This window comes from Elephantulus edwardii, unplaced genomic scaffold (assembly GCF_000299155.1).
Source record: "Elephantulus edwardii isolate Elephantulus edwardi_28Jun2011 unplaced genomic scaffold, EleEdw1.0 scaffold00151, whole genome shotgun sequence".
Taxonomy (NCBI): Eukaryota; Metazoa; Chordata; class Mammalia; order Macroscelidea; family Macroscelididae; genus Elephantulus; species Elephantulus edwardii.
Window position 1 is genome coordinate 7,086,321 of NW_006399901.1, and position 15,132 is coordinate 7,101,452.

The 15,132-nt window shown below is 54.8% G+C and overlaps 2 protein-coding genes across 2 annotated transcripts in view; both read right to left on the minus strand.

The window, feature by feature from the left end:
* Positions 1-5,329, minus strand: part of WDR90 (WD repeat domain 90) — a 17,339-nt gene extending 12,010 nt beyond the window's left edge. The window contains exons 1-10 of the mRNA XM_006894902.1: positions 5,260-5,329; positions 4,408-4,509; positions 3,841-3,941; positions 3,533-3,709; positions 3,339-3,447; positions 2,918-3,088; positions 2,455-2,569; positions 1,934-2,048; positions 1,632-1,835; positions 980-1,048 (exon numbers count right to left, since the gene is read on the minus strand). Of these exons, the coding sequence (XP_006894964.1) occupies positions 980-1,048; positions 1,632-1,835; positions 1,934-2,048; positions 2,455-2,569; positions 2,918-3,088; positions 3,339-3,447; positions 3,533-3,709; positions 3,841-3,941; positions 4,408-4,509; positions 5,260-5,329 (1,233 nt within the window). The remainder of the gene's footprint in view (positions 1-979; positions 1,049-1,631; positions 1,836-1,933; positions 2,049-2,454; positions 2,570-2,917; positions 3,089-3,338; positions 3,448-3,532; positions 3,710-3,840; positions 3,942-4,407; positions 4,510-5,259) is intronic.
* Positions 5,330-5,741: 412 nt separating this feature from the next.
* On the minus strand, positions 5,742-9,948 carry FAM195A (family with sequence similarity 195, member A). The gene is made up of 5 exons (XM_006894850.1): positions 9,897-9,948; positions 9,611-9,740; positions 6,302-6,429; positions 5,982-6,083; positions 5,742-5,812 (listed from the first exon to the last, which is right to left on the minus strand). Exons 1-5 carry the CDS (start codon positions 9,946-9,948, stop codon positions 5,742-5,744), a joined length of 483 nt encoding a protein of 160 aa, XP_006894912.1.
* Between the last annotated feature and the right edge of the window lie 5,184 nt (positions 9,949-15,132).

A 15,132-nucleotide genomic window follows, 5' to 3' on the forward strand; every position in this document is an offset into this window, starting at 1 on the left:
AAAAATTTAAAAAAAAACAAATACGTCCCCACATGCACAAGAATATAACTTACACACACAGACTCCTATCCACACGCATGTGCACACCTCATGTCACACACAGCAGGATGGAGGTGTCACTGATGTTGTTATATGCCATGACAACGCTAACGAACAAAAGACCAGAGCTCTGCCCTTATCCTGCACCACCCTCCCCATCTAGGACATACGTGCTCCCGCCCACTGTTAATTGGTCCATCTTGTTGAGGGTCTTCCTCTCTGACACTCCACCTTTCCAAGGATGATGTCTTTTGCCAGGGACTGGCCCCTCCTGATAATATGCCCAGAGTATGTGAGACGAAGTTTCACCTTCTTGCCTTTAAGCAGCACTCTGGTTGCACGTCATTCAAGAATGACAGCTAAAACACAAGACTACAGAGTGGCAGGTCCACGCGCACACCAACACACACTCCTCAGGTCACACTCAGTAGACAGCTAAAACACACAAGCACGTCAATTCACAGCCCTATCTTCAAATCAGAACTCTCCAGAGTCCAGGCAGCAGAAGACTAGGGAGCTCTCCTGAAGATAAGGCCTGTGTCCAAGCGCCCAGGAATAGCCACTAGTGGAGACCAGAGGCAAACACTGCCTTCTCCGTGACTGCTCTGTGCTGCAGCTTGGCAGGGCCTCACAAAACACGTTTACACAATGTCCACAAGTGGGAAGCAGGAGTACAGCTGGACAGCACGTGACCAGGTATTAAAAATGAGGACTGAGCAAATAACCTCAAGTCCTGGAAGTTCAAGAGACTTGGGCTAGGACTCCAAGCAAGTGAGGGCCTGTGACATCTGCTGGATGGACAGACGGAGCCTGAAGCCAGCATGGCTGAGGCACAGGGCTGTGAGCAGCCGTGTGGGCATGGTTAGGTGGCATATGAGGACTGCAGAAAGCCTAAGGGATGAGGAAAGCCAACACACACAGGCTCTGAAGCCCACCTCACCCATCTAGTGCTGTGGCCCCCAAAACCAATGACTCCCTTGAGCCGCAGGACTGGGTCCGGCAGGAAACTCTGCAACAGAGGAATCCAACAGGTAGGCATCCAGCAGGATGGAACCTGTCCCTGCACCCTTCCCAGGGGCTGCTGTGACCTATGAGAATGGGTCCTGCCTAAGGTCGCACGGACCTTGGCTCTGGATTCATCCACAGCCTGAAAATCCCCACACCAGATTTCCAGGGTCTCTGAGGGACTCAGCAGTGGAGTGCAGTGGGACTCAGTAATGGGGCACAGTAGGATGCAGCAGTGGGGTATGGTGGGACTCAGCAATGAGGTAAGGTGGGACTCAATAGTGGAGTTCGGTGGGACTCAACAATGGGGTTCAATGGGAGTCAGCAGGGAGGTGCAATGCCCAGGCCCCTATACTTACTCTCGGACGTGAAGACCCCTTATTCTGAGCTGCCTCCTGTCTGCCCCGCTTTCTGCCCACAGCCTGATGGGAAGAGGCATTAGAAGACTCTAGAGCCCCAGCCATTCTGGGTTTTTCACAGTGAACCTGGTCAGAACACCTCCATCCCCCTTACCCAAGGCAGAGCCTGCAGCATCCATCCCAAACCCCTAGACCCCACTCCCACCAGCCACATGCTTGTCCAAGTACTGCCTGCAGCCCGGGACACCGCAAGATGCTGTCCCGCTGAGCCTGTGTGGTAGGGGACTGGGCCTTCCTGTAGGTACCCACCTCCTGAAAGCCAACATCTTCCAAAACTCCCGGTGCCACAGCTGGTGTGCAGGCAAACACATGGGTGCCATCACCGGCCCCGCCCTGGGCCAGGGTCTCCAGCAGCTCCAAAGACAGGCGGACCTCTGGGAGGGGTGCAGGCAACAAGGGGGCCCGGTGGGACTGCAAGGATAGGTCCATTAGCTCCCTGACACTGTACATGTAGCCTGGCTGCAGAGTACAGGGCACTCACAGCTGTAGGGCTGGATGTCCGGACCAAAGCAGACACATTGTGCCGTAGGGCTCCACTGCCAACTGCCACACGTGGAAGGAACTTCTGTAATGGTGCCCGGAGGCCTAAAGTGGTGACAAGACAGAAGCAGGCATGGTCAGTGAGAGGTCACCACCAAAGCCACTGCCCACAAGTGTAGCAAGCAGGGACAAGACCCAAGCACAAGTGTGGCCCAGCCCACCCTTAAAACCTTGAGACCCAAGTGGCCCTACAAACAGACCTGGTCTGTGATGTCCAACCAGCCAGTTGCCCTAAGCTGGCTTCTGTGTCCCCTCACCCACCTCCAGCCCCACCTGCACTTAAGTCTAGGATTACCTGGCTTGGGAAGAGAATGGCTCTTCGAACCCAGCTCACAGGGCACCCCAGGACTGATGCTTGGAAACCTCACATAACAAATGAGAGGTCAGTGTCTGGACACAGTGTCACCACTTCATTCCCTCGGGAGGCTCCCAGGATAGGCAGGGCCCTCACCTGATGTGAACGTAGCGGTCATGCCAGCTCTCGCCTTTTGGTACCGGGTATGCCATCTCCCTCGGCATGGGTGTGACACTCAGCTTGCCACGCCGGGCCTCAGTTACAGTCACAGCTATAGGGAGAGGGGGAGTCCTTGCCTGGTCAGGAGACTCCCTACCAGGCCCAGGTGAGACTTAAGTCAGGAGCTGACTGGAATGTAAGCAACCTGTACCTGGGGGTGTCCTAGGGGTGAGAATGGTGACTTTGACCTAGATTCTACTCTCCAGTAACTCAGATGCAACCCAATCCCAGGCCCTCCTGGAGTGAGGGGGGACTGTGGACAAGGAGGTATTGGGGATAGCAATGTGAAGGGGACAGGGAGATAAAGGAAGATGAGGAAGAGGGTATAGGGGATGAGAAGGGATGGGGGATGGAGAACAAGGTGATACGGGAGAAGAGGGGGCTTGGGAGACAGGCTCACTAGGGTCAAAGCACAGGTCACTGGTGTAGAGGTTCCGGACCAACAGGCTGGCACAGAGACGGACACTCTTGAGGTGCCCATAGCGCCGGTTCAGGTAGACCAACAAGATGTCCTGCAAGTCCAGATGCAGGCAGGTCCAGTGGGAGCCATGACGAGCCGTGCCTGCAGGGTCTGTGGACAGTGACTCATCAGAGCCCCCAGACACGGAAGGGGCTCCCCTGTCAGAGCCCATCATTATAAGAAAGGGTGTCTGTTTCATGGGCATATCACCCTCAGGTCTCCCATCTCATGGTGGGACCATCATCTGGGCCCCACTTCAAGGAAAGATCCATTCCACTGAACCTTCCACTCTTGGCTGCCCCCCCCAGGCCCACGGTCCCCTCTACCCTTTGCAATCCATTGGTCCCTTCCCCCATGTCACCTGGCCTTAATGGCCGGGCCTCACAGAGGAAGGGGAACTGAAGCCAAGTAGCTGTGGACTTGAACTCCTTTAAGAGGTTAGAGAAGGACATACGGATGACCTGGCTGTCCTGCAGGAGGGGCAAGAAGTGGCAGTGAGAAGATGGAAGCATGCCGGAGACCCCAACACCACCACCACCCCATACCAGGCCATACCTCAGTGGACACATCCAGGTGGATGACAAAGTGTTTGGCAGGTAGGGGCCGGAAGAGCACATACAAGTACCGGCCAGTTAGCCCCAGGGACTGAGTGCTGGTTCTGGGAAGCTGGAGGTAATTGGCAGCAGACACAGATCCCCGGATGCGGAAGACAGTGCTCTTCAGGGTCTTGTCCTGATAGACACAGGAGCAACACTCACAGTGGGTCAGGTGCACACAGGAGCAATGTGTACCCACGTGATGCCACCAGACTGGTGACAATGGCCAAGTCCCCGCTTGAGGAGAAGGAGCCCTTTCCCACACACCATCACTGTGGTCACATCACCCTCCTTGGTCGATCGCTTCCATTCATCCACCTTGAAGTGTCTGAAGACATTCAGAAACGGCTGCTGCCACACTTTGGATAGAAAGGAGTGAGGTCAGGCAGAGTACTGCAGCGCAGGACCCAATCTGAGCGACTGGCAACAAACTCCCTCAGGGAGGTGATAGTAACTAAGTATTGGGTTAAGTACAGTGTCGGGACTCAAAGACCCATCAAGGGCTTATGAAAGCTACACTTTCACCCACTAACAGGAACCAAGGACTTCCAGTTAAGCCAAGGTCGGAAATCAGCCTTGGGCTCCGGGCCAGCCTTGGAGAAGTCACTTGGGCAAGCACTGACTTGGGGGGGGGGGGGGGGTGACGAGCACCTGGGTCCCAGCATGCAAGTCCTGCAAGCTTAGGCCTCTGTCCATCCCAGGCATGGTCCAGCCCGTCACCCACAGGGCCACCTGCGGTTGTCCACACCACTTCGACCGCTCACTGCCCGCGCAACCCCAGCTGGCCCCAGCCCGGCTCCAGGCGACCCCTCCTCGGCCTCCCGGCGCCACTACCTCGGGCCATGGCGCGGCAGCTCACGCTTCCCGCTTCAGCGATCGCGCGCCCCACGTAGGGCACGCAGCGTGACGCCCGCAACAGCGCCTGGCAACGGCCGCCTGTCAACAGTGGACGTCACTTCCGTCGTCATGGCTGCGCCCAGGGCTCACGTGACGGCGCCGAGTCCGGCATGCCTTGCGCGTCAAACTACATTCACGTCCCATCTGCGGGTCTTTGTAAAATGTGGAGTTCGGATCTCAGTGCGAGGTGCCATCAGCAGTCTCCTGTGTCCTCATCACTCCCACCCTTTCAGGTCCAGTCACTTCCTCCACAGATGCTCCCAGGGTAGATGCTGACATCCCTAACTCCTTAAGAAGCCTTGGCAGTATAGGGTACTTTGTGTTAGGCTATTTACTTAAAGGTTAGTAGTTTGAATCCCAAGCTGATCCACAGAGGGCGGTCTCCTCCCATGTGAGTTACAGCTTTAGAAACTCAATTGCGAGTTGCCATAAATCAGTGAATTTTTTCACTTAGTTTGTAGCTGCTCCACAAGACAGGCAATCTCCTGTGCAATTTACAGCCTCTGAAATCTGCTGGTTCGGTGGCAATGAGTTTTGGCCCTTTACAAGTAGGAAGTGAAGCTGAGGCTTATAACCCCTCTTAAAAGCCTATTCACACCCATTGATGACCCCTCCTGCAGTGTCCTACAGAGGAGGCCATCTTGCCCAAAGGGCGAAGCTCTACCGCTGTACACAATGGTTGTGAGGGAAATTGGGGCTCCACACAATCTTCCACCCCAAAACTCAAGGGCAGTCTTTGCTGGTTAGGTCCTAGACCCAGCCTCAGTCCTGCAGGTCTAGTTGCCTAACCTTGCTTCAGGTTGCTCAGGTTAAAGGGCATCAGGAAGAGGAAGGGGGCCTGCATGCTACTGGCCGGCATGCAAGTCGGCTCTGGGCCCTGCAGCAACAGCAACCTCAGCTGGCCCTGAGTTCAGGAGAAGCTTAACACTTCCACACACACTCCACACACCAAATGAAGACCACTCCAAAAGGGCAAGTTGTCAAGTTTATTGGCCCGAGTGCCTCCCTCACCCCATGGGGCGGGCACAGAAGGCAGGATTGAGGTCAGCAGACAAGTTCAGGGCCTGCCTCTGGCTGCCTGGGACATTCAGGCTGAGGGAACAGAAGGTGCTAAAGTCCAAATGCTGGCACTTCAGGTGTGGCCAGCACCCACTAGGTCTGGCACAGAGAGGCCTGCCGCCACGGTGGACGGGGGCACCATGGTCCTCTTCTCGCCGAGGGTCTCCTGGGTCCAGTAATCTGGTCGGGCAATGTTGCTCTGGAGTCAGCAGCTAGGAGCAGTTGGTGATCCGAGCCAGGAACTGCTGAGCCCACCACTCATCCAGGTCAATGGGCACAAAGTCTGGAGGGAGCACAGAGCTAGTGACTGCTAACATCTCCCCAGCTTGGTCAGTGCCTCGTCCTGCCAAGGCTCACCTCTCAGCTGACCCAGGAGTGGCAGGCACTGGGAGAAAGAGGACCCGGCCCAAGACCCTTTCCCTAATTGCTACATCCTGAGACAGGACACTCACTCTGTAGTTTGGGATTGGGTGTCCTCTCCTCATACTGCACAGGTTTTTGCCCACTGTCACCGGCCAGGCCATCGTCCAGTTGCTTCTCCACCTGCTGCCAGGCTGTGGGGAGGGAGCAGTCAGGCCAACTAGGCCCTTGTCACCCCCAACTCCTGCCCCAGGGCCTGGTGGCCACTCTGGAGTCCAGCCCCGCATGAGGAGTGGGCAGTCAGCTCACCAGTCACAGGACCAGTGGGCTGATGGCCCAGATGCCCAGCCCTCAGGCCAAAAGAGTCAGGTTACAGTATGGGAGGACCTGGTGGCCTTGGCCCCCTCTCTACCTTCGGACACAAAGCGGACGTTTTCTTCGTGGGCCGGTGTGTAGGTCTCCTGGACCCCTTCGAGGGATGGGGACCTGGCAGGGGGCCGACGGCCATTCACCCGGTTGAATACCAGTCGCGGCCCTGAGCTGTAAGGGGGAAAGGAGTGGTGTGGGTGCCCTGTTCAGGTACTGCCTGGTGGAGCTCTGAGCAGCCTCCTGCATGCCCCAGCCCAGCCACTTTACTGATAAGCCCCCTTAGAGCGTGGGGTGGAGTTGGTCTCCTACAAGACTCAGGCCACACTTAGGGCTTCAACTTTCAGACCTGGAGCCCCTTAAACACACACCCCAGGTCCCCCAATCAGGGCCAGGCCCAGCCCAGTACAGAACTTCAACCACACCCGTGGCCCTCTCTCCAGCCAGGGGTCCTCCTGATGCCCACTGCATTGTACCCCACTGCCAATTAATTGAGCATCAACCCAACTTCCACTCTTTTATCCCGCCCACTGGGGCCCCTTCTCCACCAAGTTCTCCCTGGGATAGGAGCTCCTCCTCATAGATGCTCCCAATGTGCCAGGAAGGACTCAGTCGGGGCTAAGTGGCCTCTGTCTTTTCCAGCCCATCCCCAGGGTCTATGAGGACATACAACACAGACACCCAGGGTGGCTGAGACAAGACTGGGGGAATAATCCCAGGGTGCTTAGCCCGTCAAGTCCAGGAAGCCACAAACCATTCCTGGTCAGCCGGAGCCAGCCACGCTGGCACAGCAAGCCTGGGAGGCAGGGGCCATGGAGGGAGCGGGCACACCTACAGCAGGAGGCGGGAGTGGGACTCCAGGGCTGCGCACGCCACTCAGCCTGGCCCTTGAGGTCCCCGGCCGGCTGGCTCCCCTTCGTGGGCTCAGGTGCCCCATCGCCAGGCGACTGCAAACCGCTCTGGGTTCCTCCTCAGATGAGGGGTGCTAAAACAGAGAGGAGCATCTTCAGGTGCCCCAGGGGTCTGGTGGCTGTAGAGACAAGGGCTCCCCCTGGGTGAACAGGGGACTTGAACGTACAAATACTGCTGCTTCTGCCTGGGCCCTGTATACTGTAGAGGTCGGGAAGATTTCAAATTTGGAGAATTCAACCCACTGCCTCTGAGTCCCCTCATGATTTGCAGCAACCAAGCAGGACAGACAGAGCAGAACTTTTTAGCTGGGTCTCTGAAAACCTTTCAGAGAGTAGACTGGCCCCAGCTTTCTCCCAGAGAGGCAATGGTGTATTTGATACACCAACCTTTGTTTTAGCAGCCAAGTGCATTAGCCAGTGTGCCACCAGGGTGCCTTCAAACACAGGGATGTTGCTTAACTAAAAAGACAGGTCCACCTAGGGGTTGTGGAGATGACACAGACACTTAAGGGCCCCAAGCTGCTCCCCCTGTGCACCTGGCTGCCTCTTGCCTCAGTTACATAAGGGAGCCAGCTGGGCAAGACTCAGTGGGAGAAAGGGCACAGCTCCCTCCGGGCCTGGGGGGCCAAGAGCAGAGCCACACAGCCAGGCCCTGCTCGGTGCCAACGTGGGGATTGTCTCATGTGATCCCTTCAACATCTTCTAGCCGAATCACCCCCGACCTGTCAGCATATCAGCTGGAAAGGGAGGGAGCCTGCCTGGCCATCCCCTCTCTCCTCTGATGAAGTGGTCATTTACTCTAGCTGTCCCTGGCACTAGAGGACAACTCCTCACATATGCCAGCCCAATCCAGAACCAAGCCTAGCCTGCTGGAAGTGGGGAGCCCTGGGCAAGTTCATGAGGGTGGGAGTCAATTTCAAAATGTAGTTGGAAAAGACCACTAGGAAAGGGTGCAGAATTATAATAGGGACCCCACAGAACCTGGGTGGCCCTGAGCACCCAGCCAATCTAACATAAGGTTGCTGGTACGGAAGGCAGATAGACTGATGAGGGGAGGAGGGAACAACCCCTGGGCTGATCAAATGGTCTAGCCTCTCAAGTGGCACCCCTCTGTCCAGACTGAGTCACTGAAATTCAGGGTTTCTGGTGTTCACTAAAGTTTGGGCATCACTGACTAGGGGCTCCCACTGACCACCTCGGCACCCCTTCACTGATACAGGGGCCTGTCTTTTCCAAGCAGACAACTTGCACAGCAATGGGACCAGAAAAGGAAACAAGGGCTATAATTTCTCAGGTAAAGGAGAATGGGCCTGGGCCACTGCAGGACAGCTCCAAGTCCCCTGCCAAGCTTAGCAAACTCAACTCACCCTCCTTTCCCCAGCCTGAGTACCAGATGCCTGTACCTCAGTACTTCCACTCGGTGGCCATCGGCAGCTGTGAGGACCAGGGCTGATATCAGCATCACACAGCCTTGGAGACCCCTCGCTCCAATGACCCTCCTTCTGGGAATGCTTCATCTCCCCTTTGCCCTAGTTTCCTGACTAGGATCTATCTGAAATGTCAGTGTGTACCCTGAAGCAGTAGACCTCCACACCGTCTGATAGGCTGAGCCAGACTCACGGCCCCCACCCTTTCCTGGGCCTCTGTTATCAGGCCAGAACTGAACCAGATGCCCTGAGCTCTGGGTGGGCAGGCAGAGGGTGGAGCCCACATGGCCAGGTGCCCTCCTCCTACAGGATCTCAGCTGACCTGGGGAACCCTGGAACTGCCACCAGTATTAGCTAACTAGCCCATGGCTTCAGCCCTGGTGTTCCGCCCAGGAGGTGTGCAGAACAAAGGCCTTGGGAACAATGCCAAGAAAGGACAAGGTTCCTCGGGCAGGATTCTGACCCCAAGTCACTGCCAAGAGGCCAAACTGGGCGAGCCTGAGCTTCAAGAGGCTCTCGGGCCCTGGAAGCCCTAACTGCAGGCTCACAGGGAGTGTAGGTGAAAGGGCAGTGCCTGGGCTGCTGCAGCCACCACGTGCACCTCTCCCTCTCTAAAGTATCAGCTGGCAGTTCCTGCAAAGCCAGGAGACCTTGAGACTCAAAGTTCTCTACGTCCTCCCCCTAGGAGACAGCCTTGACCTCAAGTTCTGCCTGCTCCAAAGGCGCGCGGAGGGTCGACCCGCGCTTTCCAACCACTCTGCCCTCGGAGCGAGTGAGCTTTCTCCCCAGTAGGGATACGCCGGCGTCGTAACAGGAAGCAAGAGGGTCCAGGTGAGGTGCCCAGGTGAATCACCCAGCTGGGGCTGGGACAGGGACAGGGACAGGGACGCCCCGCCCCTCCGCTAGCCCTCCAACCGGCCCAGTGCCATGTGGCTCGGTCTCTGGTAACCTTTCCCCAAGGTCACCCTGCCAGCCATTCAGCGGAGGAGGGGAGAAGCGGGTCGGTACGCGTCTCACCTTAACTGGGGCCAGGGTCCCGGCGGCTGCGCGAAGGGCTGCGCCCGAGGGGGCGGTGGTGTTGGCTGGGCCGGTTGCCGGCATTTAAGGAAGTCGCTAAGCCTGCTCTCCACCTGCTGCTGCGGGGGCCCTGCGGGTACAGGGTGCGTGTCAGCCGCCAGTGGCCGCGGGTCCCCGACGTACGGAGCTCCAGGCGGTCACTGCGTCCCAGACTGCCCGAGTGCGCAGACTTTCGCGGGCGCGCAGACCACCCCCCCACGATCGCTGCCCGCCCACCCGTGCTTACCTGTGCGGCGTTGCGCGACCAGCTTGCTGGGCCCCTTTGAGATCGTGTACATGGTGCGCCAGGCTCCCGCGCGAAAGGGCCGCGCCCCCGGGCCACCCACGCGCTCGCTCGGACGCACGCCCGGATCGCAGCCCGCCGGCCCGCAGCCAGACTCCGGCACCCTCCCCTGGGCTGGTCCTAGCGAGCGCGGAGGGCGCGGCCCCTTTAACGGGCGGCGGGGCTGTGAGGGGCGGGCCCGCTACACGCCCCCGGGCCTTAAAGGGCCCTCGCTAGTTCGGACCGGCCCGGAACAGAAAGAAGACCCAAGGCTTTTCAAGGCCGGCAGGCAAATGCCTCAGGCATGAGTGCAGCTGCAATATCTAAGTCTTGGTGCTAATGGGCAAGGTAATATGTGACCACCTTAAACGCCTGCTGCGGAGCCCGGGGTCACTGGCTCGGAGAGCCTGGGATAGGGCCTTCTTGTTTCTGGAGAGGCCTGACGCTTGTACGAATGGTTTTCCCTTTTCTCAAGTCTCCGGACCACCAAGGAAAATTAAAGTGGGCTGGCTCCTGAATTGAAGCAAAACGGGTGCCCTGTGGAGAGCACCCTCTAAAATCCTTCAGGGAGATGTCTCCAATAATGCCATCTATGGGCTGGGTGGAGGCACTAGCTAACTTAAAGTTCTGAGGTCCTGGAAGACAGAGAGGATGGGGAGGCAGGCCCCGCTGGCCCCCTGTCTCCTGGGACAGCAGTTATTGCCTAGGCTGTGAGGTCAGTCTAGTCTTGGATCTTCATCTGTGACCTTCAGGGAGGCTGGAAGCCCAGGAAGCAGGACTGCCCCAGACTATGGAGAGGTATATGAGGAGGATACCAGATCAGAAAGGCACCAGGGTCTCCCCACAGCCTTGCCCAATGTGGACTGGAGTGGGTCCAGCGGCCACTGGCTTCCTGGCACCAAGGAACCAGGCCCAGCCAGGCTTCTCTCCTTGTCTTTCATGCCACTTGAGAAGGTCTAGTTGCGGGCAGTGGATTGAGCTTTGGACTACTTTCTTACAGAGGTGGTGTGAATCCACCAGCCGCTCCTCAGGAGAAGGATGAAGCCATCCTCTTCCTTGAAGATTCACAACCTTGGACCCTCATAGAGGTGCAGGTCTCCTCGGCCCAGGGGTTGCTGTGAGATGACATTAGCTTAATGACAGTGCAGTTGGATAAGATTGCTACATACTCAAGAACCCAACCTGAAACCTACATGCTCAGGCTTGTGACACCGTTGAAGCCTCAGGCCCCTTGCACTCATCCAGCAAATATTTGAGAAGGCTGATCTGTGCCCTCGCCAGGGCCTGGGGGTATCTACCTGCCTGGGCCTCAAGCCTGCTGCCTGTGGGGGTTACCAAAGCAATGGAGAGGAGTGCAGTGGCAGGATTGGTCTTCCAGGGACCAGAAAGCCAAGTTCTTAAATCTCTAGGTGACAAGAGTTCCACATGGGGAGGGGTGACCAGCATGACCCCAAACCCCCATATGCCTGTGTGTTGAGAAGGTACCTCACATATTCTCAGGGGCCCTCGGGGAAACTTCTGCCCAGGGCTGGAATATTTTAGGCTTGTCATGCCCCTCCCTGTGCCCCAAAACTCTCAGATCCCTTGCCCCTCATCTTGTCCAAAGAGGCTGAAAGTCTTCCCTGTCATGCCAGCTACCACCTTTGCAGGGAGGGCAGACCTGTGACCAGGTGACCTTGAGGTAATCACATGTACAGGAAGTCCATGTCTGAACATGCCCCGCACCCTAGAAGGACTCCTGCAGATCAAGCTGAACCTTTCTTCCTGTCCATTCCTGTCCCTCCTCCCACTGGCATTATGTCCTCCAAGGCCACCTTCCTTGGTCATCTGCCCATCTGGCCCTGGCTTGTCCCTGTGGCCTTGAGCAGGCAGCTCTGCCTGACCAGTCCCCTGCTTAATCACTGTCACCAAGGAGACTGGAACCAACAGGCATACACCTGCTCATGTGGGGTGGGAGGGGCAAACAGGGCCCTGGGGTGGCTCTGGCCTGAGGGCGGGGCCACAATATCAAGCAGAGGCTAAGTTAGAGGTTGAGGGGTTCAGACAAGGAGGACAGGACCAGAGCAAGACTGACTTAGGCCTAGAGGTGCTGCCCAGTCCAGTAAGCAAACACCACCTGTGCTAGAGACCACCTCAGCCCCTCCCACTGGCCCTCTCTGAGGCCCTGAGATCAAAGGTTCAGCTCAGAAACCTCCAAAAGACTTGGGAGCAGGGGAGCAGCAGACAGGAAATTGTCCTGACAGATCACAGGGGGAGGACACAGACAATTTGTAAATACCACCATCCTTGATAGATGCTAGGACCAAGGCAAGGGACCAGGGGCAGGGAGTCCAGGAAGCCAAGGGTGGCCAGAGGGACAGAGAATAGAACAGTTGGCCTCCCTTGTACTTACCTGAGGCCCACACACACTCCCCTAAAGGGGTCAATGCCTCTGGGCACCTGTAGTGTCCAGAATTCGTTGTTTAAAAATGGCTTTCCTAGTCATCCACATTGACTTTCACCACATGAGTGGGGAAGTAAGATGTGTATAATGTAATCTTTATGGGCTTGGTCAGTTTTACCAAACCTACCAGTTAAATTGGTCACATTTAGCACTGAAGATAGGAGTCTCACTACCAGCAAGGAAGAGGGAGAAGGGAGTGTATGTGTGTGTGTGTGTGTGTGTGTGTGTGTGTGTGTGTGTGTCCTTCAGGGCCAGAAATGCCTGCATCAGTCAGTCAGACCCAGAACTGCAGGAGCAACAGCAGCAGCCTTGTCAGAGAACCAGAGGTCAAGCTCAGACAAAGCTGCCCTGAGACTGCTGCCACAGAGCCAGAGCCAGAGGCCTTCCCCCAGGCAGACTGGAGGCCCGAGGGTGGACGTCATAACTGATGGGACAAGGGAACTAGTAACACTGACCTATCCATGAAGCTAAAGCTCAGAGGTCCCACAACCAAACTTGAGAAGCTGTCTACCGAGGAAGTGTATTCTCTTGCCAATCTGAATTGTAACCTGCTATTTATAACTTCCTCAATAAACCCCATAACCAGGAGCACAATATTATGAGACATTGTGTGAACATTGTGATGGACTTTGGACCCAGTAGAGCAGTAAGACTGGCATTGGAATTAGTAGAAGTAGGTACACGAGATTGGGAGGCCACATCTGACTCTATAGAATTGATTTTGTACTGTGGGTGTTGTCAACGGGGACAGTTCCCCGTTTGTGGAGTCAGCAGAGGTGAGACACAGCTGTTATCATACTGCCCGTGCTCTTTTGACAGAACCCATCTCTGCCCATCTTGCTGGCCCCTTATAGTGATAAAACACATCTCAGGGACAGCAGAGGGATCAGCTAAGTCTCCAAAGCTCAGGAGTCTGGACAGGCTCTCTGCTACAGCCAGTGTGGCGTGACCTCAGCTGGGGGCCACAAAGATGAGTAGAAACTGGGGACTTGGAGCTTGTGATGGGCCATCAAAGGTGCAAACTATTGGTATTTCCCTGTCTGGAGCAAAAAAGAGTGAGGGAAATAAAGACACATGGAAGCAGGCTGATCACTCTGAAAGGATCACAGTAAAAGGTCCTGGAGAGTGGGAAGTAAATATGTAACAAAACTCAAAATCACAGTAATAGCCAGGCTTACTGGCCTGAGAGATCTGCGGAATCCTAGGACCTTGGCCCTTATATGCCCTTTGAGCCTGCAACTGAGCTCACCCCTGTGGCACAGCCTTCAGCCAAAAAAGAGGTGTATTAAGACAAACCATCACACCAGGGAGGCCCCCAGTTCTCAGAACCTCGACCACATAGGTCACAAGGACAACATGTACCCAGGATACACCTCAGAGAGGTTGGAGGGATCAACGGAAACACGGATTGCAGAGTGGGAGGGTCCAAGGAGGGGACTGTAACCAATGTCATAAAGTGTGTATGCAGTGTTGTATGGAACATCAATCTGCTTTGTAAACATTCACTCAGATTATTATAAAGAGTGTGAGTGTGTGTGTGTGTGTGTGTGTGTGTGTGTGTGTGTGTGTGTATTGATATTGATGATGATCTGATGGGTAAGGAGTTGGGAGAAAGATAAGCAATCTCTTCTAGTGAGATTTACAGGCTCTGAAAACCTCCTGGAGAGTCATTTATGAGTCCACTGGACTCCTGCTCTGCAGGAGAAGGATGGGCAATCTCACGTCTTTGAAATCTCACTGGAGCATCAGCCATGCTCTGATTTCATGGCAAACAACAGAGATAGATATAGATAGAGACGTAGATGTAGAGATATAGGTTAGATATAGATATATTGTTGTTGTGTACTGCTGGGTCAAAACCAAACCACAGCTGACCTTCAGGCAAGTTTTCAGAGACCGTTAATTGAACAGGAGGAGATTGCCCACCTTTCTTCCAAGGAGCAGCTGGTGGATTTAAGCCACATGCCTTTGGGATTGCAGTACAGCTTCTAGCCACTAGGCCATCAGAGCTCTATATATGTGTATGTTTGTTGTATGTGAATACATATATTTATGTAACAACAACAAAAAAAATGTGTCTCTTCTCTTAGAAAAGCTTCTAAATATGTCAAGGTTTTCTACAAATAAAGATGTTATCTCAATCAGCATTCTCCATGGACCCAGGGAAGCCAAGTGGATTTGAAATCTGGCTTTTTCTTTTTGTTTGTTTGGTTTTAAACTTAAACTGATTTATTTACAGACTTGTGTTTGTGTTTTTATAATTAATTATAATGAAAGTTTACAGAGACTTTGGATTTCCATTCATTCATTGTTGCACACTTTCCTCCCTGCCTACCTCTCCCCCCAGTTTGATCATCTCTTTGAAAAGTAAAAAAAAAAAAAAGAAATTTGTTTCATTGTTATACAATCCCTCCTTCCCAGATCCACTCCATTATACAACCTTCATTCTGGACTCTTGTCATGACAACAGTACCTAATCATATCTCTTTTAAACAGTTCTCTCCCTCATCTGTTTCAATGCAGTATAAATTATTTATCTCCTCTTTTCTTAGTTTTCCCCCAACCCCGATGTCAGTCCCGCTTTACACAGTGACATTATGCAGTATTTGTCCTTTTGTGACTGAGTTTTTTCACTCAGCATAATGTCCTCCAGGGTCACCCATTTTGTATAATAATTCATGAGTTCCTTGTTTTTCAATGCAGCGGAATATTCCATTATTTAAATGCACCTCAGCTTCTCTATCGATTCCTTTGTTG